Raw genomic sequence first — 26,573 nt, 5'->3', positions numbered from 1 at the left:
CCACAACCGTAGGATCTCCCAGCCACTGACCCCCTACCCAACTGAAGCGCCTCCTAGACAGGATTCTGGCTAAATAAAGTGAAAGTGAAGTCGCTCAGTCGTGTCCGACTCTTTGCAACCCATAGACTGTAGCCTACCAGGTTTCTCTGTCCATGGGATTTTCCAGGCAAGAGTACTGGAGTGGGTTGCCATTTCCTTCTCCAAAGCCATACACTAAATCCCCTAGACACCATTCAAATTTCATCCATGCTGATTTTAATTGTCTTTTAGCTTAACACTTGCTTTGGGTGGAGACAATTTTGTACCCACCACACTCCAGGCAGCTTCTAATCGCCACTGCCTGATTTCTATTGTAAAGACCCTTCACCTTCTTCCTCTCATTTTGAATAGTCTCACTGACCTTATCTTACAGTCACATATGTAAAGCATCACAAGATCAGTTATTCAATAGCAATTAGGATAATATGAGGAAGGAGAATTACAGAGTGCAAAGAAAGTGTCTCAGGAAGTGTTTAATTCAATAACCGTAAGCTGGTTCTTTTATAGTTAGTTGTATGTTCCAGCAAATTATCAATAGATTGGCCCATTTTAATACTGCTAGAGCCTCTGGATATTAAAATTTTAGAAACATTTCTCTCTCGCAAAACAAGCTTGCATTTGGAAGTTTCACAGTAATTATTCTCTCCTGCCATATGTGTCCACTGATACACTGAGCCTGAGGCAAGAGGTGTGGTGGAGTAGAGAAGGCTACAGAAGACTTTCTGTCTTGAGGAAGTGATTCTTAAACTGAGTAAAAATTGATGTTGAGGGTGACTGTCAGGGTTGTCAAAGTAGAAAACACGTATGAAGTCTCTAACGTTGAAAAGGAGCATTATACATATGATATGCAATACTGATCGGGCGTTTACTAAGTAGCTGCCACAATTTTAAGTCCTTTAGAGTATTTTATTATAACAGATGGAGAAATTTAGGCAGAACATGATTAAACAGCTTATTCAAGGTTGCACAGAGTGCAAGTGATGGACCCTCAATTTGAATGCAGGCAGTCTGGCTCCAAGAACTGGGTGACAGAGAGGCCCTGGGAAGAGTTGAGGGAGGGGGGGTGGGATAAAGCTGGAGAGGAAGGCGGGGGCCAGGCGTGCAGAGCACGTTAAAGGTTCTGAACAAAAGAGTGTGCAAATTCAAGGAAGTTAAGGCAAGAACAGGCAGGATCACGTTTACATTTTTCAAAGTTCCCCTCTAGTGTCCTATGGAGGACAGATCACGTGGGGCCAGTGTGGATTCAGGGAGACCTGTTAGGATCATATTATAGCGGCTGACCCCTGTGAGAGGTGATGGAGTTGCTGGGGCCTGCGCCAGGAGAGGGGCTAGGGCTGGGGGCATGTGGCAGATGTTCCAAAGATTGACTTGAGCTAAAATTTCCAGTTAAAGAATAAACAGTGTACAGGGAATCGATTCAGATGAATTTGCAAAGAACAATCTCCTTTTAGAACATTGTTTTCATCTTGTTTATAGGGGTCATAGCCATATTTCTAGAGAACTGAAAAAGCTTTATAGACCCACTTTATGATACATATTCCATGTAGTAGGGAACAGAATCTGTTTCCTGGCTTCCAATTCAGGACTTTGGGAATTAAGTCACATGAGTAGCACCTCAGGTGTTTCCAAAAATTCAAATTGCCAAAAACTTTCTGTCTAAGGCATGGAGGATGAAGAACACTCAGAATTATTAAATAAGCTACTTCCAATAAACTGATTGGCACTTAAACTGGAGAAGCCAGTGGTGGTCACCTTGTTGAAACCTGTTACCAGCCTCCCCACCCCCACAACCCCCTGAAAGCCTCAGACACTCAGCTCTCCCACCATAAATGAAATTCAGAGAAACTGGATATCTTGCTGGAGTGCAGGTTCTGAAAATTAATAGTTCACGCCAAAATATAGGAAAATTTGAGTTTTTAGGCCCAATGAAGTCAGTCAGGGAATGCCTGTATATGCTTTATTTTGGAGAGGACAGATTATGATGGAGAAGACTTTGTTTTTCATCCTTTCCTCTTCATAATACGTGAATGATTTGATACTTAGACTTGATCTGTTATCAGGTGACAGTTCAATTATATAAACCTACATAATTTATGTGATCATTTTATTAACCATAAATTGTTTTTTTTACAGTTACTGTTTATGTTCTAGCAGATCAGATTGGCTATCTTTAATACTGCTATTTAATAGTCTTTGCACATATAAAATTTTTTAAATATACTTCTTTCTTGAGAAACAAACTGCCATTGGGAAAGTTTCACAGTAGTTGTTCCCTTCTCTCATTCACATCCACTGATTTGTTAAGTCAAAGGCAGCCAATGGTGTTTTTAAACCTGTGGAATTGGATTTTTTACAACTACTCCTGCATTATGGATCCCTCTCCAAACAACAACAACAACAAAAAAACGTTATTGCCAATGGAACTAAGCATATCAGCCAGTCTTTTAAAAAGTGAATTATACCTTTAAAAATATACTTTTGAAGTTTAGATAACATATAAGAAACTCTATCATTTCATTTATGTAATTTCTATTTCTTGATATTTTGTACTCTCAAATCTATTGTTTTACTCAGATAATATTAGATCCTGCAAGTGGTTCCAAAACTATAAAATTATATAGCCTCAACCCTCTAAACTTTTTTGTCTTATGATGCTCTTACAGACCTCAGAGTAATATTTTTTTATATGACCTTAGTAATATGTCTTATGCTTACTCTCAGGCACAGCCTAGTCCCAAACACCATATCTTAGAGGGGACAGTGGAAGTGTGAAATCCTAACTGTATACATAGGGTATCCAGACACTGCAGAATCAGTTGTTTCAGTTGGGTTGGCAAGGGGGAAAGCTGAGGAGAATGCAATGTTAGTCTACATAGCAACACCAAATCAGCAGAGCAGTGAGAGTGAAATCTGTAGGTAGGATATGACTTTTAAAAAACGTTTCTTTGTCTATCTGTCAAGAAGTTATAAGGTATCATTCTTAGGTTCACTAAAATCAGACTATGATCATTCAAGTGAGAGTGACTCATAAGGAAATCTAGGAAAGGCTGGTGGGGGATTGGGCGGTGGGCTATCAAACAGCAAAATACAACAGGTAGGTGCTGTCCAAGGCAACTACCCTGTAAGGAACTTCTAGACCGTGCTTCAGCGTGGTCCTGCCAAGATGGGGCAAAGAACACTCTCATGCCCAGCCATCATTGGCTAAAGACCGCACCCAAGGATGTACATTTTCAGGAACTTCTGGCTTTCCTTGATCAGGCAGCCAGAGGGCAGTCCTCGGACAGACAGACCTGGTGCTGGCTGTTGGCAGGGAAAGCACGTTGGAATCTACAACTGGAAGTACAAACACGACAAAGGGATTCAAGGGGATAAGGAGGGACCACTGACAATGTCTAAGATCCAAGAAACAGTTCATGTATTGGTTCTGTGAAACTTACAGCCGAAAATATTCAAATGCAAAAAAATCCTTCAAGAAAGCTAGTAAAAGCTCAATCTATAAAACATTTCACTAATTATAAAACAAAGGATTACTTCTTTTATGCAGATGACAAACACATCTCTCTGAATTATATACATTTTATTATATCTTGAAAGGGAGAAATATCATTCCCCCATTCTCTGTTAGGGACTTGAATGACCACAGATCATTGGTCAACTATGAGGTGAAACCTAAACCCAAACTCAGATTCATCTTTTCTCTAGATTTCCTGTATTTTTCGACTGGTAAGGTATGATAATGAGAACAACCAAAAAGATACTTATGATCTCTCTTAAGAGATTTCAAGAGTAAATATTAGGTGTACATATTGTATCAAAATACAAAGCTCATCTCCTCCCTTGGCGCCATGAGAAAATACTAAGGAGCTAAAGAAAACACTAAAAATCCTTGAAACATGCTTGCCCAGTGATTTTCTTTGCAGCACACTGGTTCACATGATTCTAAATAGGAGATATTTAAAGAGCATGAGACATTTTAAGGGATGATGGTGGTAGTGTCATTTCAATGTAATTTCTAAAATGTTTTATTTCCTTTACAGCATTTTAAGATTGTCTTCTGAATTCTAACAATGTATTATGTTCCTTGATGGGAACTATAGCATATTAGAGTGAATACGAATATGTATGTGAATGTTCAGTTTTCTTACATAATATATATAATTCTTATATTTATGCAATACCTCTATCCCAAAGTCTCAAGGCATTTTATTGAAATAATCTTCTTCACCTTAGCTAATTTTCTGAAACAGATTTCCAAATTTTAAAGATGTATATAAATTGAAAGCAATTACATAGCCTATCCTTACCATAAAAGAGTATAATGTATTAACTGTGTTAATTGTATACTATACACTAGATAATTGCTTATGAGGAAAATATGCTTGTCTATTGCCTTTTATGCTTGTCTATTTTTACTTGGGAAATGTTTTTATGTTTTAGTAATCAAAGTTAAATTTTTCTTTTTAAAAACTAGTTACACATGGAATATTCCAATTAAATGGACTGAAGATGATGAACAAAGGATTACATTATACAATAGGTCAGAAACAGGAGGTAAATATCGTCAATTGATTTATTTCTTCCTTGAATTAATGTACTACATTAAATAAGTATGTGCAAAGAAATAACAATAAAACTGGAACTTATGATGTACATTTCAGCTAAAAGAAATCTCTTAATTAACTGATGAGCCCAAATCCTTATCTATAATAATGAGAATTTTTTGCCTTAAGAAATTCTTTGTAACGATTTACCATAACTGACACAATAATAAATACCTACATTCAAAGAGAAGCGTCATACACCCAACCACTAGAAGATCAGTATATCAGTTCTCTTCTTTCCTTTCCTCTCTTCCCTCTTTTTCCTTCTTTTTTCCTTCTCTCTTCCTTTCTTTTTTTAAATATCAAATGTCACTGAATTTCTTAAAATGTTATGTGACAAGCCTGACTTTTTAAATACTGCCATTAAATCAGACCTAATGTTTTCCTCAAACCAGCATGACACTAGAATTTTTAATGACACTGAATTATTTTTTCTAAGCTGTAAGTTGTCACCAGTAGCTCAAGGGACTATCTATATCTATATCCATTCATCTACCCATCCACCCATCCGCATCCCTAAGTGAATGCATTGGCCCTGGCCTGTGTTAAAGTTCAGCTCTGACTGTTCCACCCACTTAAGTCAACTAGAAATATATTTCTGTATTCTATCTCCATTCATTTGTATTTTCTTTTCTTGAAAAATTTTAGAGTTATATGAAAACAAGACCTTACCACATGTTTTCTACTACAGATCGCTGAAAAAATAATTAAAAAAAGGCAAGTTTTAGCAACTATCCAAGAAGAATCCTGCTTTCTATACTTGTGCTATTGTGCTTGTTTTGTGTTTCAAAGTCGCTTCTTATCTAAATCAAAATGAGACTCTTCACCCCATCCCATGAGGACTTGGTTTCCAAATAGCATTTGGCATGGACTTTCACCCATTGCTTCTCAAGAATAAAAGCAGATCATCTACCCTCTATTTACATATGCCTGTTTGCTCCTGCAAAATATTCTAAAATAGTAATTCATTTCCTCTGGCAAGTAAATTTTTACCCTATTTCCAGCAGATTAAAAATTTAAAAAAAACACCTTTATTGAGATACAATTCATGTACTATAAAATCCCCCCATTTAAAGTGTGCAATCCAGTTTTTCTTACATTCACAGATACGTGTAACTATCACCACAATCAATTTTACAGCATTTCAGTCACCTCAAAAAGAAATTCCACACCCTTTAGCTATCAACTCCTCTAATCTCCTATACTCCCAGCCCTAAGCACCAACTAATCTATTTTTTTATCTTCATAGCTTTGGCTATTTTGGACATTTCATATAAATGGAATGGTATCTATAGCATTTTGTGAGTGGCTTCTTTCACCTAGCTTGCTTTCAAATTCATCTATGTCATAGCATGTATCAGTACTTCATTCCTTTTTATTGCCAAGTTATAGTCATATCATATTGATACACCACCTTTTGTTTATCTGTTCATCAGTTGATGAGCATATGGATTGTTTCTGTCTTTTGGCTATTGTGAATAATATTTCTATAAACATTTGTGTACAAGTTTCTATGTGGCTCCCATAAGGTTCTTTCAGCTTTGTTTCTTTTTTTATTTTTATTATAAATTATTTGTGATTTTAAAAATAATGTTATTTATTTGTGTATGTTTGGCTGAGCTGGGTCTTCATTGCTGCAAGGCTTTTCTCCAGCTGCGTTGAGCAGGGCTGCTCTCTGGTTGCAGCGTGTGGGCTTCTCACTGTGGTGGCTTCTCCTATTGCAAAGCAGGGGATCTAGGGCTCGCGGGCTTCTGTAGTTGCAGCTCATGGCTTCGATAGTTTTGGCTCTCCAGCTCTAGAGCACAGGCTCACTAGTTGTGACCCACAGGCTTCGTTACTCCACGGCACGTGGGATTTTCCCCGGATCACGGATCCAGCCTGTGTTTCCTGCATTGGCAGGCAGATGCTTTACCACTGAGCCACCAGGGAAGCCCTATTTTGTGATTTTTAGTTTGTACTGAAAGCTCTACCAGCTTTGCTATTGTCAAGGTAAGACCCTTTACTGTTGCCTTTACGACAAAAACTTTCTCTTGGTCATTTATACTAACTTTAATTGATGTAGTCAGCAATTTCTCCGAAATTCTTCTAGAATACCCAGATGAGTATTTTATATAGGATAATTTTGTTTGCATACCAAGATCTTTTCTGACCCTTTTCTTACGTAAGCCAAAGGAAAATGGAGACAGAAAAAAATACAGTAAAAAAAAAAATGTTCGATAGCACCAATAAACAACATAACGAGGCTAGGATACCCTTGGGAAATTTTCAGTGGATTTGGCTGAAATATTACTACATATTTTCCCCATTGGTCACCACTGGTTAACTGAAGATTGGAGGAACATCTGGGAATCTTCTTGATTTGATGTTTACAAATTTAAAAGCATGGATAATATATTTTCACTAACACTATCTTTCCAGAATTTTCATAAACTGAGGTTTTCATAAAAGAAAAACTTCCAGGTAACTGAAGTTTATTCCAGTGGTCCAGAAAATTCCAGTGGTCCAGAAAATAGATTTCAGGAGTTAATAATAAATATTTTTCTTATATGTATTATATCCTTATTAGACATAATATTTTAATAATGAACTTAGTCCTTAATTAATTAAAATATTAATTTGAAATAACTTTCAAACAAGTATTTACTGAACATTAACTAATGGGCCAGACACAGGGGTAGGTATAGAGACAATGCCGAGGGAAAAATCCTCACAATTCTTACTTTGTAGCACTTACTGTCTCGGAGAAGGCAATGGCACCCCACTCCAGTACTCTTGCCTGGAAAATCCCATGGATGGAGGAACCTGATGGGCTGCAGTCCATGGGGTCGCTGAGTCAGACACGACTGAGCGACTTCACTTTCACTTTTCACTTTCATGCATTGGAGTAGGAAATGGCAATCCACTCCAGTGTTCTTGCCCGGAGAATCCCAGGGATGGGGGAGCCTGGTGGGCTGCCATCCATGGGGTCGCACAGAGTTGGACACGACTGAAACGACTTAGCAGCAGCAGCAGCACTTACTGTCTAGGGAGGGTGTGGACGAGTCAGCAGGCAAATATAACACCATGTCATAAGGGCCTGGTGTGGTAAGAGCCAAAGGGGCTCACAGGAGAAATACAAGTGGAGATCTGGAAGTTGAGAAAAGTTAGTAAAGAAAGGGACATCTGTCTGAGGGTTAGGGGGACTACAGGTAGAGTTTATGTGGATAATAGGACTGCGTATAGACTCAAACAGTGCTATGGACAGAAAATGTTAGTATGAAAGGGAGAGAGCAAAGGGCTTGCAGGGCAACCTCAATCCCTCTGTCATTAGATTTGAGACATTTCTTTTGCTGTAACTACCGACTTTTATCTGTCCCTCCCCTCCCTGTAGAATATTCCTTGAGAATGAAGCTTATTTTTTGTTGTGTGGTTGTTCCGTATCTCCAGCAGATACCTAGTAATTGTTAATTGAAGGAATGAATGAAGTGGCTCTAATGTCCACAGAGCTTTGATGACAAATCTATCTTTATCTGCAATTTCAGAATCATGACTGGTCATTTAGCCAGAAGCAAATTAGACATCTCTTCCTACTTCAAAGTGCCTGCTCCATTTTTAGGCTATGCAATAAGTTCCTGTTTCCTGTTTAGGGACATCTTCAACTCCCAGCTCAGAGCGCAGATGACAGCACGTCCTGAGGGTACTGAATGGGCAACCAGCTCAGGTTACCAGCCCCACCTCCTCCTTCTTGGTTTCTTTGGTGATTCATCAGCTAGAAATTTCCCAGGCAATAGTGGGGCTTCCCCTAAGGTCTTTTATTCACATTTGTGTTGTGCACAGTATTTTAAACATGAAAACAGTTAATCATGTACTTTTTAACAAAAGAAGAAGATCTCCATCTCAGGGCCTTCTCTGGCAATTCTAACCTACCCTGAATAATCGCTCCTCTTATTGTTGAGAGCATATTTTATGCTATTAGTTTCATCAGTCCTTAGTATTAGTCCTTAGATTTTAAGCAACATCATTATTAAGGTTCATATTCTCTGTCTTTTCTTTTTATGTAAATTATAAGCTCTTTGAAGATACACACTGCATATCATACTCCCTGTCTCCTGTTCACCCTATTCCCTCAAGGCACTGTGTACATCTTAAGATGTACTAAGAATTCAGCAAGTCCTTTCTTAATTAAGGCTTGTTTGTCTGAAGACTACTGTGCTTCTAGAGGGTGCCTATGTATAGTGAATGCCTCTATCTTTAGCATCAGCTGCTATACTGTCTACTGTCAACGCATCTACATTTAGTAGTATACCACCTTTTTGTTTTTAATCTGCTGCTTTCCAACATTTAGAAGACTTGTAGATTAGCATATGATATCAGACAACCAATCTTGCTAAAACACATTTAAAAATAGGCATTCATGAGCATATAAGGTCTAAAAGACAGTTTTAGGGCATAGGATGTAGAATAGACTTTGTGATGACTGTTTTCACAACTCTTTCAGATTATGTATTATTAGATAACCAAATTCTATCACATAAATATTCCTAAAATTTTATGGTAGTTATATTTAAATATTTCATATCAAAATAATGATGGACATATATTTTTCTAATTTAATGAGAGAGAGAGAAAGAAAACAAAAAGAAAAGAAATCCATAATCATTCATTATGGATTCAGATTTGCAGATTCAGAAGCTCAGTTTGTTTAATTCAGCACTGGTTAACAAAATCTTGAAAGACTTATTCACATGAACCATACATATAAGAATGCTAATTTGTTAATTTACACAAATAAAAACATATTGGCTAACGTCAACTAGAATATTCACTTCAGCTAATTAGGTATCTCTTCCAGGAAGAAAGTTTACTTAATTAGGGTAAAGGGAGAGCTAAGTTACATCAATTACTTTAAAGATGTCAATCAAGCTGTGACAGCTTTGTATACTGCATTAACCAGGGAAGCCTAATTATTGCATATATTGGCTATCAGTAGTAGTTCAATGCAATAAAAATTTCGTATTCATGCAACAGTCCAATGGAGATGTTCCTGACTGCCATCTCTCCTAGGTAGCTCACTCCCAGATAATGACTTAGAATTCCTGTCTTTTTCCTTCTTATGGCTCCACTTCCTCTCTCTCTCCAAACTAATATTAGACTTCTGTGCTGGATATTTTGCATCTGATCAGAGGACAGAAGAAGATAATGGAGGGACCAGACCTAGAAGTCCATCTATTATTTCTGCCCACACTTTATGCCCCAGTGTCAATCATATGTTGCCACCTAACTGCAAGGGAGGCTAATAAATATAGTCTAGCTGTGTACCTAGAAGAAAAGGGAACAGTGTGGTAAACAACCAACAGATTTCTCCACATACACTGTTTTCTGTAAGAGCAGATCTGTCAAATGATCTGGAACACATGTACCAGCTTAGTTGGGTACCTGCTTCCCTAGGCACACATCAACAGACCTTCACTATCCAACTCTCTTTTGCAGTTATTTCTTCCCAGTCACCAAAACCACTGCCCATGATAATTCTTCATCATGACAGTCACAATGCATTTTCCCCGAATTCCTGCTTATTATGTATTATGTATTAATCCTATATCTTTCTTTTCAGGGAGATTCTCTAGGCTTCTTGCTTAGATTTAGATGGGACTCTGTAATTATTACTATTACAATAATTATATGATTATTTCTTTGAATAAGTAATTTGTTGAAAACATTGTCACAAATGGATAACCAATCAATTTTACAATGAATGGATCATGTTAGTGTTGGTTTCAGAGATTAAACTTTTCTTCCTTACCCCAAATTCCAAGTAGTGCATCCTACTTGAAATTTTTAGATCTCCACATATAATTTGTATGTCATTAGTAAAAAATAGTATTCTTATACCTTTCAGCTGTTTTACTACTAAGAGATACACAAACTTAATAAAATAGATACAAACTGTAATTTTACACAGAAAGATAATTTGCTTAAAGGATTGATGGAACACAGTATTTATGTCACCAAAGAAAAATGTTTCTTTCTCTAGAAATTTCTAGAGAAATTTCTAGGCTATCACAAGCTGTCTAGTTGACTGAATTTTGTTATAATTATTTACACAAAACAGAATATTAAAAACTAGTATGCATGCTTTGATATTGAAATCTATCTAAGTTGAAATTAGCCTCTGGATGAAATTTTGAATTAACAGACAACAGGAAAAAAAAATTTAGAAAGAGTTCCTACCCAGAAAGAATCCATTTACCACTCTTATGCATAAAACTAGCAAGAAGTGGTACAAAACAATTTATAAATTCTATGATTACTATGTGGCCATTAAATCTACATCTTCATATATATATAATGAAATTGCAAAGTGTTTACAATATAATTTCAAGTGAAAAGGGTTAACAATCAAAAACACAATAAATTTCTCTATATGTATTGTGTCTTCACATGTGCATATATTTGGAAGATAAATACACACATACATATACACACAAGATAAAAATGTAATGTCAACCAGTGGTGGATAATCTTTGTATTCTTCATTATACTCTTTTTTTATTTTCCAAATACATATTTGAAACCATAAAGAACACATACTACTGTTATAATCAGAAAAATCGTATTAGTAACTGGAGAAACAGAATGAATCATGCACCCTTTACTTCTATGTACTGCCTGGAACAGGCATCAGTATTTTATCCCACTTACTTCATTATGCAACTAAACAACCCAACAGTATTTTGTTGTTGACAGCTGTTGCAGAAGTAGCATGAACTTGGAAAGTCCAGTAACTACTGACTTCCTGGACCTCAGCTTCCTCATCCATAAAGTGAGAAAAATCACAGTAACTCTAGACAGGCTTAACTAGGTATATATAACGCACACTAAAATACTGCTGTACTGAGATGGATTGCCAGGAACTTCTCAATGTTATTTATATTTGCTTTGCTATTTATAGAACTGGCGGCATATCCCCTTTCATAATAATGGGGATAGCTACCACCTGTTGGACACATAACTATGTAGCCAACACTTTGCCTATGTTATCTTATTTAATCTTCACAATAGCCCTGTCAGGGATTTTTATCCATTTCCCTCATGGTGAACTGGGACACAGAGAGGTCAAGTGATTTGGCCAAGATCACACAGCTAGTAAGTCAGAGAGCAATGACCGTATCCTAGATCTGTCAGATTCGAAAGTTCACGCTCTTTCTCCTGTAACATATGGCTCTGTACTTAGCAAGAGGCTCTCCTCCTGATGCAAACATTCGAAGTGTATGGCTGCCAAAAGATTAGCTTCCTTTCAACAACCTGTCCGTGGGAGAATGACAAAGAAAGATAAATACTACATGAGTGAGGTAAAGGTTTACAATTTGTCAAGAACCTACTATGAATGTTCCTAAAGAAACTTATTGTCTTGTTGAAGTGTTTACTCATGTATTATGAAAAACTACTGTGTCGTTGGACATCTTCCAAACCTTGTGAGCACTTCCAAAATGTAAATCACCTTTCCTCCCAAACTGACTCATCTTCCTCTATTCCTTCTGTAATGGCAACACCATTATTCATTCAGTCATGCACGCCATTTTCCCCTCTAACTGTCCACATCAAGTCAGAAAAGATAGTGTTGATTTTACTGGTGATGTGTCTCTTGAACACATCATCTATTTTCATCATCTCCACATTAAGGTAAGCCCTCATTTTCTCTTGCCCTAGATTAACATAGTAGACTCTAGAATCTCCTTCCAATATCTCCTTCCCATCCTACCATCAAAATTATCTTTCTAGAAACAGACCTGAGTGTATTATTTACCTACCTAAAAATCTTCTCTTTTCTTGCCATCTCTCAGAAGATGGACTTAATACAGCCTGTGGCTCTTCACATTGAAGCCCCACTTTTACTTCCAGCCTCATATCCAATTTTCTAATATCACATCCATTGTTATTATTACATTAAACTATCTGAAGTTATTTAAATATACTAAGTATTCCCACATCATTATTTAAGTTGCATATTGTCCATACAGACAGGAGTCTAGGAGTTAAAAAGTATATGAGCTATGCTAAACAAACACTGGTCATATCAGAGCATAAATACTATTTGGAGTTAAGATCAGATCAGATCAGTCGCTCAGTCGTGTCCGACTCTTTGCGACCCCATGAATCGCAGCACGCCAGGCCTCCCTGTCCATCACCAACTCCCGGAGTTCACTCAGACTCATGTCCATCGAGTCAGTGATGCCATCCAGCCATCTCGTCCTCTGTCGTCCCCTTCTCCTCTTGCCCCCAGTCCCTCCCAGCATCAGAGTCTTTTCCAATGAGTCAACTCTTCGCATGAGGTGGCCAAAGTACTGGAGTTTCAGCTTTAGCATCATTCCTTCCAAAGAAATCCCAGGGCTGATCTCCTTCAGAATGGACTGCTTGGATCTCCTTTTGGAGTTCAGTTCAGTTCAATTGCTCAGTGTCCAACTCTTTGGGACCCCACGGACTGCAGTATGCCAGGCTTCCCTGTTCTTCACCAACTCCTGGAGCTTGCTCAAACTCATGTCCACTGAGTTAGTGATACCCTCCAACCATCTTATCCTCTGTTGATCCCTTCTCTTCCTGCCTTATTTTGAGTAGTTTTTACTTGAAACGTAAGTCTTTGTTCCTTCAATGTTGAGCTTCCAAAATCTATATCCTAGAGCCTTATGTAAATTTTAAATACTACTTTAGAAATAAAGTTAATTTGGTAAATCTACTGATGAAAAAACATTGATATAATCAGTTGAAATATGGAAGTAGAAGGCTTTACAAAAATAAATAAAGTTGGGAGAACAAGTATGAAATGGACTACAAGATCAAAAATGCTGTATTTGGATTTTAGTCCTATTGCAAGCCTTCTTGACATTTGAAAATTGTTACTGACTCTCAAATCATTATTCTGCTTAGCAATTACCATATCCATCAATTAGAATATTGATTTTAAATAAACATAGTATTCTTTTGAATGTTTACATTTTTATATCCTTCCTAGGCTATCCCATTGAATATTCTTTGTGTAATTAATCCATCATAATTAAGAATATATGGATTACCCCCAAAGGGCATGGACTTCTCTGTCTTTAAGTATTGTTTTTTTTTAATATTTTTATTGAGGGATTGACAAGCACAAAATTATTTCACCCATATGACAAGCTTCTGAAAGTAAGAAATAATAATGAGTCACAAATTACAGGGCACTTAATATAAATAAGTGCCCTGTAATTATTTCTTTTTCAGCTCACACACTACAATGACATGTTAAAGTTAGGCAATAAGAATAATAAGAATTAGACTTTGGGGCTTTGGATCCAAATCAAACTTGACTCCTCAAACTAACATTTCTTTTCTTTTTGCCCGCTGGGTCTAATTTCTATGTGTTTACAATATGTGCAAACATGTTTCTCATTAGTGTTTATTTACTACCACAGGAATCACTTTGGAATCTACTCTTAGTGGAAATGCTTTTCTCAAAATAAACCCTGATCATATTGGCTTTTATCGTGTAAATTACGAAGTGTCAACTTGGGAATGGATAGCTACGAATCTTTCCGTCAACCACACGGTAAGAGTAGAAATGGTTGTGAATTGTTTTACTTTTGTTCTAAGAACAGCGCCTTAATGATATTAATTTTTCAATATATTTTGCTTTAAGATTCATGTTTCCTACCTTTTTTTCTTTCTCTTCCCAGGACTTTTCTTCTGCTGATCGTGCAAGTTTTATTGATGATGCTTTTGCCTTGGCACGGTAGGTTTCAGAATGAGATTCAATTATTTAAAATACTACGGATCTTGTCATAAATTTCTTTTAAAATCAATTACAACAAAGTTTGAGTATTAATTTATAGTTTAAAGTATCCAAAACCACTATTTACAACATTATTATTTTGCATAACTTTCTTCTTTAAAACTAATATGAGCCTTATAGCCAAAATACTGATATCAAGCCCTTAACAGACGCAAAAACCTCACCTACCCCATTGACTTTAAGTGAGGTTTGACTAATCTGAGTTCTTGAGCTAAATAGAAGCGACACTTACAAATGCTCAAAAGTGCACCGTTATAATTTGATTTAATAAAAAGACAAACAATGTGTTTCATGAACTCATCTCTGTGAGCCCAAACCCATTGTAAGATTTTATGGCTAGAGTTTCCAAATATCGTTCAGGTCACTGGGGTAAGAAGAATGAGACATGGTGCTCTAGGATTGATAGAATTAAAGTGTCATTTCAGAAATTTGACTTTTTTCTCATGGCCTAAGGGTAGTTATACTTAGAAAACAACAACCTATACCTTGAAAAAAAAAATAATCAACATAGATTGGGGTAATGTAGGAGTAGTAACGATAGCACCTTTGAGACTCTTTTTTCAGATAGGCTAACACTAGTAATTTGACCAGTATTTTCTGAATCTCTGGCACTTCTGTAGGAGCTAGGGGCACACCCAGCTTGTTTTGCTGTAGCCTCATTTAGACACAAGCAATGTACTGACAATGAGATGCTAGTTCCCCTTGTCTGAGCTGGGTGTCCCTTTTAGGGCCCCTGTGTTTCCAATAATATTAATTGTCATTGCTTATTAATTATCCATCTCACCCATCAAATTATAAGTGTCATGAAGGTAGGCACCTGGATCGTGTTCCTCTTCATTTTATCCCCAGCTCCTAACTGTGCCTGGCCCCTAGTAGACGCTCATTAAATAGGAACTGAATATATGGCTGGAAGGATAGTATAACAGCGCTAAAGGCATGGGAGAACTATTTTACATGGACTCCCTAGATAGAGCAAGTTAGAAACCCTTTGTGACATTTTTAAGGGAGGAATTTATAGGGAATTAAAAACAAGTTATCAAACCACATTAAAATCCTGGCTCTGTATAACCTTGAGAGAGTTTCTTAACTTGTCTCTGCTTCAGTTAGTTTCCTTATTAGTAAAATGGATATGAACTTACAAGACTCTTGTGAGGAATAAGTGAGAGAATGTGCACAAAGGACCCCAACCGTTGTCCAGTCTTTAGGAAGTGCTCAGTAGATCATAGTGCTTGACCAAAAAAGGCACGCACCATTGATCAGCAGCAGCAAAGAAGCATTTGGTAGCTCAGTGGTGAAGAATCCACCTGTCAATGCAGGAAACATGGGTTTGATCCCTGGGTCAGGAAGATCCCCTGGAGAAGGAAATGACAGCCCACTCCAGAACTCTTGCCTCAGAAACCTCATGGACAGAGAAGCCTGGCAGACTACATTCCCTGGTTTTGCACAGAGTTGGACATGATTTAGCAACTAAACAAAAGAAGCATTTAGACAAGCTCTTCTAAATTTGTAATATACACTCTATTGCAGGTAATAGAACTTGATTCTCTTTGGTGAACCTCCAGGTTTAATCTCCTGGCTATGTAACAGATTATTTATGTTATGGTATGTCAATCCCTCATTTATGAATATTTATTGAGCACCTACTCTGTTCCTGGCACTATGTAGATTGGGGAAATTAAGTGGTGATATGGTGAAAGAAAATGATCCACCTTTTAGGGAATTCCCTGGCAATGCATTGGTTAGAACTCTGCACTTTCACTGCTGAGGGCATGGGTTCAATCCCTGGTCCGGGAATTAAGAAATTGAAAGCTGCATGGTGTGGCCAAAAAAAAAAAAAAATCTTTTTTAAACATAATAGGACTATTAGATTTTTTTTTTTTTTCAGGAAAACTCTCCTGTGAATGCACTGTGATCTTTTCCAAAGCTTAGAATCTTGTCTGTAAAGATTATAAAGATATTATAATATCTTTACCATTTAATTTCCATCATAACACAATGCAGACAGTTTTGCTTTAAGAAGTGAAAGCCTCTTGACCAGCTTTCTCTGAGGAATGGTATACAAAGTGGATAACTCACACAACTGAACAATCTTCCTGCATTTGTTCAGCTGCTTGACTATAGCCCCATCAAATTTTGAAGAGCTTCAGAAAGGAAGAAAGTGAAACAAATTTGAAAGTCAAAAAGCATGTAGAATCACACAGCAACCAATCCAGAAAACACCTGAGCTGTCATCTGAAACATTGCCTGAACTATTGAGTTATCACTCAATTTCTGTCTGCAACACATGAGGAAAAACGGACTCAGAGAGAAACAGACCCCCACCTGTATTAGTTAGAGTCTGTCCCAAATCACTCAGAGAAAAATAGAACTGCATAGATAGGTAAGTGCATGAGGGAGGATTAGAATTTACACAGCTCTACTCTGATATTCAAAAAGAAATGAACTACTATGTTTCATCAGTAAAAGGACAGATCTAAAAATAAATATATTCTTGATTTCCCTGCCCCCAAATGTGAGGAGCCAGGAGTCTTACTGCTCTCCAGCTGGGCACATTTGCTGAAGACAAGGAGTAAGAATTCACCCAGTCACTTTGAGTCCCCACGACAGGCTCAGCTCAACCATATGCCCTGCCTAGTTACACCCTCAAAGTTTTTAAGTTCATTTAAAGTTTCCGCCAGCCCCCACACAGGCTAGTTTCAGGTCAGCCACCTGCAATGAGAACAAGGTGCCTGATCTCCTCTCCGTTTTGCTACAAGGAGCTCCTACTTCTCACCATGTCGCCTCTGATTCTCTACTGCAAGGAGCACAGAGAGGGCAGATGAAGGAAGATCCTGACATGCTGTCTACTTCTGGTCCTCTCTGAACTCTGGACATGTTTAACACTGATGCTTTCCCTTGTCTGGTGCTTTCATGGAATATGTGCTATCTTATGGCCCATTCCATGGCCAACAGTCTTTTCTTCTGTAGTTCCCTGAGGTGAGGAAGTGAAAACTTCCAAACCACAACTAGTCTATAGCAAGTTTTCATATATCCTTTCCCCTGACAAAGTCTGGAGAGACGGGCCACCTCATGCAGTCCTATCTCTTCACTCTGACGTTAAAGCAGTAGTCAACTACAGTCTCTCATCCTTTAGATTTCTTGGGGATCAGATACCAGGCCACTGTGTCCACATGAGTTCCAGGATACACAGATAAAACTCTTCAAGTGGTTGCATTAAAACCTCTTTTCTAGGCTGGTATGAGGGGAAAGCACCCTTCACTCTGTCCTCCGTGAGGGACAGCGCGTGCAGTACACTGATGGAATCCTCCAAAACCGTGTGTCAGTCGCTCAGTCGTGTCCAACTCTTTGCAACCCCATGGACTGTAGCCTGCCAGGCTCCTCTGTCCATGGAATTCTCCAGGCAAGAATGCTGGAGTGGGTAGGCATTTCCTTCTCCAAAAGCCCTCTTCTAAAATGCCTCTCTCTCTCTGTTAGGCATTCCAATCTCTTTCACAGGCTGTAGTGGGCTATCAGCTGAGGGTCACAAAAAGCTGACCCTCCTGACCATGTCAATCCCGATTGGGTGGGCCCACATCTTACTTTAGAGTATAGGCCAAGGGGCTTGGTTTGGGGGCCTTGCCAAAACTGAGACAGAAAGAATCCTTTTTTGTCTACCTGTTGCAGTAGAGTTTTATCTTTTCAGTAGCTTATTTGGCACTTTGCAGCCCACTGTGTGCCAAAGCCAGGACAGGGGCCAGGAATAGCACCAGTGAAAGCAGAGAGTGCTGGCAAGCACACGGAAGGGAGCAGGAGTTTCTAGCTGAGGAAAGGATGGCAGAGGAGGCAGTTTCCAGGGCCACCTAAACTAATGCTGTAAACGGACTTTTGCCAGACTTCCAGGTACTGAGGCTCCAACCATGTCCAAGGCGAGGGCCAGGTTAGCAAATAATAAAGACCACAAAGTGGCCATGGGCCATGCCAAAGTTACAGACCTCTAGGCGCACCAGATTACCTCTTTATAGGTGCTTACAGAGCTGACCAGACCACAGCACAGAACTAGATAAGTAACTTCTCCCACCCTACTGAGGACTGCCTTTTAAAGAAGGGAGAAGTGAGTTGCTGGGGAGACTCCAAAAGGCATCTAGTTGATTGCAAGGAGACTGTTTTAAGCCAGAAATCTGAATTTAATTCGAAAGTTAACATGGGAAGTTTTCAAAAGTTTTCAAAAGTTTCCATAGCATCAGATCTCTCTACCTAACCACCTCTCTCAACCATTTCTCCGGTCCCATTCAAAAGCCATTGTCTGATAAGACATTGTGCTGAACTTGACCTTCTTTGAGGACTATGCAGTCTTTCCAGGTCACACCCAGGAAAGCAAAACCAAACCTTTTGTTCCAAGATTCCCCAAACTTCTGAGTACTTCAGCCTAAGATAGGAGAGCAAGAATTTCCTCAAAAGACCTTTTTTGTTTTCTTCTTCATAGCATTTTGTGGGAACTTTACATTATAGCCTCCATCCTCCCCACAATATAGACTGTAGGTCAATTCTAGGCTCAAAGTTCCTCGGGCTGGACTCTTACTATAAATGGAAGATTTTTGAATAAGGAAAATTCTCAACCAAATCTGGCTTTCAGAACTGCTGTTGGTCTACAGATTTAATAAATAGGGTTGGAGGCTCAAAGTGAGTAAAAATGCTGTCTTACGTTGAGTTCCCTCAAAGCAGAGTCTGAAATGGAGGTTCGTGAACACGTGGTTTACTGAGACAGGATTCTCATGAGGTAGGGAGTGTGAGAAGCAGGGTGGGGCAGGGGAAAAGCTTAGCTGGAGTTTAGCTTTGCCAGATTCCAGTAGGAAGCCATCCATGAGTTGTACTACACAGTGACCCAGCTTGAGGGAAGCAGGCTGGCCTGTTGCATTCCTGGATCAGACAATCAATGACCAGGGGGAGGGGTCGCATAACCTTTTAAGCAAGATGGGTGTATTTGGTCAAGGGCTATTCTCTGAAGAAAAACTGCAGCTACGAGCCAAAACAGCACTGTAAGGGGACCTTGGAGGGAAGGGCACTGTAGCTGTCTTTGTTAAAAACTGATTCTTCACACATGGTCCCAGTAGTATCAGCATTGCTGGGAACTTGTGAGAAATGAGAATTCTTAGGCCCTACACCAGACCTACTGAGTCAGAAATTCTAGAGATGGGGCCCAAGTGTTAAAAAAAAAAGCCTTCCAGGTGTTGCTGATACATGCTCTGATACAGGCTGGAAGAAGCACAAGCTGGAATCAAGATTGCCGGGAGAAATATGTAACCTCAGATATGCAGATGACACCACCCTTATGGCAGAAAGTGAAGAGGAACTAAAAAGCCTCTTGATCAAAGTGAAAGAATAGAGTGAAAAAGTTGGCTTAAAGCTCAACATTCAGAAAACAAAGATCATGGCATCTGGGCCCATCACTTCATGGGAAATAGATGGGGAAACAGTGGAAACAGTGTCAGACTTTATTTTTTTGGGCTCCAAAATCACTGCAGATGGTGACTGCAGCCATGAAATTAAAATATGCTTACTCCTTGGAAGGAAAGTTATGACCAACTAGATAGCATATTCAAAAGCAGAGACATTACTTTGCCAAAAAAGGTTCGTTTAGTCAAGGCTATGGTTTTTCCTGTGGTCATGTATGAATGTGAGAGTTGGGCTGTGAAGAAAGCTGAGCACCAAAGAATTGATGCTTTTGAACTGTGGTGTTGGAGAAGACTCTTGAGAGTCCCTTGGACTGCAAGGAGATCCAACCAGTCCATTCTAAAGGAGATCAGCCCTGGGATTTCTTTGGAAGGAATGATGCTAAAGCTGAAACTCCAGTACTTTGGCCACCTCATGCAAAGAGTTGACTCATTGGAAAAGACTCTGATGCTGGGAGGGATTGGGGGCAGGAGGAGAAGGAGACGACAGAGGATGAGATGGCTGGATGGCATCACTGACTCGATGGACGTGAGTCTGAGTGAACTCCGGGAGTTGGTGATGGACAGGGAGGCCTGGCGTGCTGCAATTCATGGGGTTGCAAAGAGTTGGACACGACTGAGTGACTGAACTGACTAACTGATACACGCTCAAACTTGAGAATCATGATCCTAAATGATACCGCTCTTCCAGGGAAGTATCGAATACCACAAAATAGCAATGATGTGTGGGAAATGAAAAGGGCATCAACTTAATTCTCCAAATATTATCCCTATAGAGTAGAGAGTAGAGTGAAGTCGCTCAGTCATGTCCAACTCTTTGTGACCCCATGGACTGTAGCCCACCAGGCTCCTCAGTCCATGGAATTTTCCAGGCAAGCGTACTGGAGTGGACTGCCATTTCCTTCTCCAGGGGATCTTCCCAACCCAGGGATTGAACCTGGTCTCCCGCACTGCAGGCAGACACTTTACCGTCTGAGCCATCAGGGAAGCATTATCCCTATAATAACTGACAAAAAAAATTTATTGTCAGCCCAGCATTCTGACCAAGTGACTCAGCCTTAAAAAAACAAGTGATACTAGTGCAGTGATTGCACGACTATCAAATATGTTGAAAAAACAAGGCACTAGGATAGGATATCGATTTTTCAACATAAAATATACAGTGAAAGTGAAAGTGAAGTCGCTCAGTCGTGTCCGACTCTTTGCGACCCCATGGACTGTAACCCATCAGGCTCCTCTGTCCATGGGATTCTCCAGGCAACAATACTGGATTGGGGTGCCATTTCCTTCTCCAGGGTATCTTCCCGACCCAGGGATTGAACCCAGGTCTTCCACATTGCAGGCAGACGCTTTTACTGTCTGAGCCACCAGGGAAGATAAATATATAGTATTTATATATATTTATAAAATATACATTATATAGAGTATTTATATATATTTATAAAATGGGCCTCTAAACTTCACCTGTTATAAATGTGCAGCCCACAATTCAGGTTTCTGAATTACGTATTATTCATAAACTTTCATTAGCCTTCACCAATTTGATCCTCAGAGCAACAACTATTCATAGTTATTCTAAGAAAATACTTACGGGACAAAGCTGTTGCTCTATCCACCCAGAAAACTAGAGAATTATTAAAATTAGAAAATTCTCAAGTTTCAAATTGCAACATAAAATTCTACAATCACTTTCTACTCAACAAACATTCTCAATAAAGTACTCCATTTCTCAATATTAGTTATACTTCTATTAAGACAAGTTGAATGTTCCAAAATATAAATCCTTTTAAAAAGATCATAAAGAAGGTTGAGCACCATAAAGAAAGCTGAGCACTGAAGAATTGATGCTTTTGAACTGTGGTGCTGGAGAAGACTCTTGAGAGTCCCTTGGACAGCAAGGAAATCAAACCAGTCAATCCTACAGGAAACCAACCCTGAATATTCATTGGAAGGACTGATGAAACCGAAGCTCCAGTATTTTGGCCACCTGATGCAAAGAGCCAACCCACTGAAAAAGACCCTGATTCTGCGAAGGATTTAAGGCAGGAGGAAAAGGGGATGACAGAGGATTAGATGGTTGGATGGCATCACCAACTCAATGGACATGAGTTTGAACAAGTTCTGGGAGACGGTAAAGGACAGGGAAGCCTGGCGTGCTGCAGTCCACGGGGTCACAAAGAGTTGGACACAACTGAGTGACTGAACAACAACAAATAAGATCAAGATCTGAGAAAATAGGAGAAATCGGCTCTCTGAACTGAAAACAAACTCTATATCATATCACATTAGTATAAATCATATGATGCCGAAAGTGTTTATTCTTACCTAGATCTCCAATACCATTTATCTTCTTATCAATTCAGGGGAGAAATCAAGGTATGATTACATTATTTCTCATTCACAAAAAATGATCTCAAGAAGTTTATTATTTAACCTAAACTTTCAAAATGTAGTTTAGAAAGACAGGATTCCCACCTAAGAGTCTTTACAAAACCTAGGCTAAAATTTGAGGCATAACAGATTTCTGAGAATATTATTTCGAAAGGTTCCAAGTCTTTTCTAAGGAGGAATAAGTCAGACTCTTTAAACTAAAGTGTCAATAGTAATTTCACATTGTTTTGAGGAACAAAATCCATTTTTATTTATAAATATTACTGGGAAATGTATTAAAAAGGAGATGTTTTATGGGGAATATAAGTTCAATTGAAATGTTTTAAGCATTAATGATTCACAAGTACTGTTATATTTCTTATTCATATCAAATATAAAAAATTCAATAAGGTATATTTATGATGGTGCATTTGTATATTATAATGAGCTAGTGAACTTAATGTTTAAAAGTTTCTATTTGTCAATATTAACCATACAACTAAATGACTTTTGTTTTATCTAAAATTCTGCCACAGAAATTTTTCAATGCATACCTTAATGTTTTGTCTCCCCTTTATTGTTGAACATATGAAAACACTAATACATCATTGTGAACAAACCTCTTTGATTGGACCTTTATAGTAATGTACTTTCTTAATTGTTTAATTGAAGGATTCTCATTAACATTGAAGTCTATGATGCCCATGTTAGTACTTTCAGTCAAAGGAAACCAATCTATTGGTTTTAATTTACTGTGGAATATTTTTTCTTTCTTAGAGCTCAGCTTCTAAATTATAAGGAGGCTCTGAACTTGACCAAGTATCTCAAGGAAGAAAAGGAATATTTACCATGGCATAGAGTCATTTCAGCTGTAACCTATATTATTAGCATGTTTGAAGATGATAAAGAGCTATACCCTGTGATTGAGGTAATGCTAATGCTATATTTCATGAAAGTAGATGTTTAGTCCCATTGGTCAGAGAAGGCAATGGCAACCCAGTACTGGCAACTCCAGTACTCTTGCCTCTAGAATCCCATGGATGGAGGAGCCTGGTAGGCTATAGTCCATGGGGTCGCTAAGAGTCAGACACGACTGACACAACTTAGCAGCAGCAGCAGCAGTCCCATTGGTAGAACAGGAAGATTTCTGAGAGAAGGAGCTCCTGGGAAACACAAAAGCATATCTTGACTACCAAGTAAAATCAAAGGAAATTATAATGACTTGACTAATCAAATCAAAGAGATGCTATTTTCTTTCAGCTTGAAGTGTATCAGTATTTCTGGTTCAGTATACCACTTAAAGGTGTATTTTAGTGTTAGAAGAAATATAATAGTTAATATTTTATTTAAAACAACATTTTAAACCATAGATACAAACTAGATCCTATTTTTAATGGATTTATCTATGTTAAAATGAATTTATTCTTATCAAAATATAACATCATTTTCCTTATTATTACTGCTGTTATTTCCACATTGAGATTTTATTATGACAGTCATTCAGACTACTTTTCTTGGCTTTGTGATTTCTGTAGCACTTTCTGATTACAAGAACACTTGTAATTTTAAACAAATTCTGGATTCCAATTTCTAGCTCTTCCATTTTCTTTATGAAAGAAATTAGACAAATGATTTCATATTTCTTTATTTTCTTTGTACAATAGGAAGTTAGTACTTGACTTCCCATGGTAATGGGATAGTAAGAATCATATAATATAAATATACTTTGTAGATCTTAAGGCAATATACAAATGTTAGTTACTATTTCATTAATACTTGAGCAATCTTTAGTATGGTAAGTCTATCAGGTGTTATTCTATTTATTAAAATGTCAGCTAAGAAGTGGAGGCTAAAAGGGGATGACCCAAAGTTCTATAAAACATTAGAGAGTGATCCAGAATGTTCTTATGTTCAGGACTGAAGTAAAATTGCTATGTGATAATAACTGGAATATATACCTTTCTGAACTGAAGTACAGGCCCAAAGTTCTCTGAACTAGTAGGGGAAAAGATTACCACTGGGAACTGTAGATAATAATAAATGGGAGACTGTTGCTAAATAGTAAATTATTACTCACTGCACATGGTGCTTTTATTTCAGAAATACTTCCGAGATCAAGTGAAGCCCATTGCAGATTCTCTGGGATGGAATGATGTTGGAGACCACCTCACAAAGTTATTTTTTTACCTTTTTAAAAATTAATATTTGTTTAATATTTGTGTGTGTTAAGATAAGTTGAAAAATGCTCAAAGCCCCAGCTCTGTGTGTTTGATTTCTTAGATTACTCCGTGCGTCTGTATTAGGACTGGCGTGCAAGATGGGAGACAGCAATGCCTTGAACAATGCTTCCCAGTTATTTCAGGAGTGGCTAACTGGGACTGTAAGGTGACTGTTCCCAGGTTTTCATATATAGAAGACTTTAAACTGAGAAATGAGGAATTAAAATCTCTGAAACACTGTTTCTTCTTCTAGTCTTCCTGTAAATCTCAGGCTTCTGGTATATCGGTATGGTATGCAGAACTCTGGCAATGAGACTTCATGGAATTACACTCTCGAGCAATACCAGAAAACTTCATTAGCTCAAGAAAAAGAAAAGCTACTGTATGGATTAGCATCAGTGAAGAATGTTACTCTTTTGTCAAGGTAAGCTGGAACTTTTTAAAAAATTACATGAATGGTACTCGATAGTTTACATGTCATGGTCTCTTTAAAATGCTAATTAATGGAAGATACATTTCTAAGAAAGTCTATTAAAAAATTATTTTCCTGGCAAGAAACATAATATCCATGTAAGAGTGGCTTAAAAAATAAAGACTCATTATCTCATATAAAAAATTCTAGAGGTAGAATTCCAGTCATGTACAGTGATTCAACATTTTATCCAAGACCTAGGCTCTTTCTCTTTCTTTTCTGCCATCTTCCACATGTTGGATGTTTTATGACTTCCAGAGCTCCATATATTTTGTCTTCACATAAATATGTTCAATGGAAGAAAGACAGGGGCAAAAGAGCTCCTCCTCACAAGACTCTGTCTTTTATGATAAGAGGTCAGTTATCTCCACTTCTCTCATTATCTAGCACTAGGTCACCCTTGATCATTCTGGGTGATTCTCTGGATTTACCACTTGATCACTTGCTGACTGCGATGAACTTGAGTTCCTTTGACTTGGGCCAACCATGGTACTCTGAGGATGGGGTAGCAATTTGCCTTCCCTAGAATCAAGGATACCTTGATCCAAACCCAAAACGAAACTGGTCTCTGTCAGCAGAGGACTGTCCACCACAACATGCATGAACACACAAATAGTTATTTATATTATACTCAAAAGATACAAAGACCACTTGAAGCCCATCTATGAATGTTCTCCCGCTTCACACCTATGTCCCAAATCAACTAGTTTCTGCCTTATTCATATTTTGCTTATATAGATTCTGAGTTACTTGCTTCATTCATTTAACCAACACTTAAGATATCCCTTCTATGTATAGGTATGTAGATTGTGGGAATAAAAATGAAAAAGAATAATATCTATCCTTGAGAAACTTACAGGTTCATGGGAGAGGCAGAATATAAATAGTAAATTATAGTGCAATAATGAATTTGTAAGAGCTACCAGAAACAGTTTGCTTTTACTTAGCAGGGCCAACAATATATTTTCACTATCTCACCTCAGGGCTATATGTGAAGTCTCCTTCTCTCTGGCCTAAGATAGTCTATCTACCCAGAACTTGATCATCTTTACATTCCACAAAACATCATATTGACTCATTACTTGGTTGTCATTGTGCTAATTGTTGTATATGATGAGAAAATTAGCAAGTACTTAGATGCCTTGTGTGCGTGTCCAGTTATGCCCAATTCTTTTCAACCCCATGGACTGTAGCGCACCAGGCTCCTCTGTCCACAGAATTTTCCAGGCAAGAATACTGGGGTGGGTTGCCACTTCCGACTCCAGGGGATTTTCCTGACCCAAGGATCAAACCACGTCTCTTGGATCTCCTGCACTGGCAGGCAGATTCTTTACCACCGTGCCACCTGGGAAGCTCCACTTAGATGCCTTACTAAGATTCTTTCGAACTAGAGGATAAAAGATAAATTGTACAAAATTCAGGAGTGCCCCACTCCAGTGCAGAAGTTTATTAGAGCATGCTCAGATATTCCCTCTGGGTATAGCCATGGAATAAAGTGAATAAAAATCTATTTGGTCACTTAATTTATCTTGTTTTATACTCTAATTATAGCCAACTAATCTAACCATACAGATTATATGGTTAATTGTAAAAAACAACAGAAAGTTGTTTTTTACAATCTTCAATTCAATTGCTCAGTCA

The 26,573-nt window shown here is 38.1% G+C and overlaps 1 protein-coding gene across 1 annotated transcript in view; it reads left to right on the top strand.

Moving 5' to 3' along the window:
* Window positions 1–26,573, top strand: part of ENPEP (glutamyl aminopeptidase (aminopeptidase A)) — a 79,639-nt gene that overhangs the window by 43,047 nt on the left and 10,019 nt on the right. The window contains exons 11-17 of the mRNA XM_010858532.1: window positions 4,511–4,590; window positions 14,066–14,199; window positions 14,327–14,382; window positions 23,019–23,169; window positions 24,342–24,415; window positions 24,522–24,626; window positions 24,714–24,884. Of these exons, the coding sequence (XP_010856834.1) occupies window positions 4,511–4,590; window positions 14,066–14,199; window positions 14,327–14,382; window positions 23,019–23,169; window positions 24,342–24,415; window positions 24,522–24,626; window positions 24,714–24,884 (771 nt within the window). The remainder of the gene's footprint in view (window positions 1–4,510; window positions 4,591–14,065; window positions 14,200–14,326; window positions 14,383–23,018; window positions 23,170–24,341; window positions 24,416–24,521; window positions 24,627–24,713; window positions 24,885–26,573) is intronic.

Source organism: Bison bison, unplaced genomic scaffold, assembly GCF_000754665.1.
Source record: "Bison bison bison isolate TAMUID 2011002044 unplaced genomic scaffold, Bison_UMD1.0 scf7180017864389, whole genome shotgun sequence".
NCBI classification, from domain to species: domain Eukaryota; kingdom Metazoa; phylum Chordata; class Mammalia; order Artiodactyla; family Bovidae; genus Bison; species Bison bison.
This window is presented reverse-complemented; position numbering and strand designations above follow the sequence as displayed.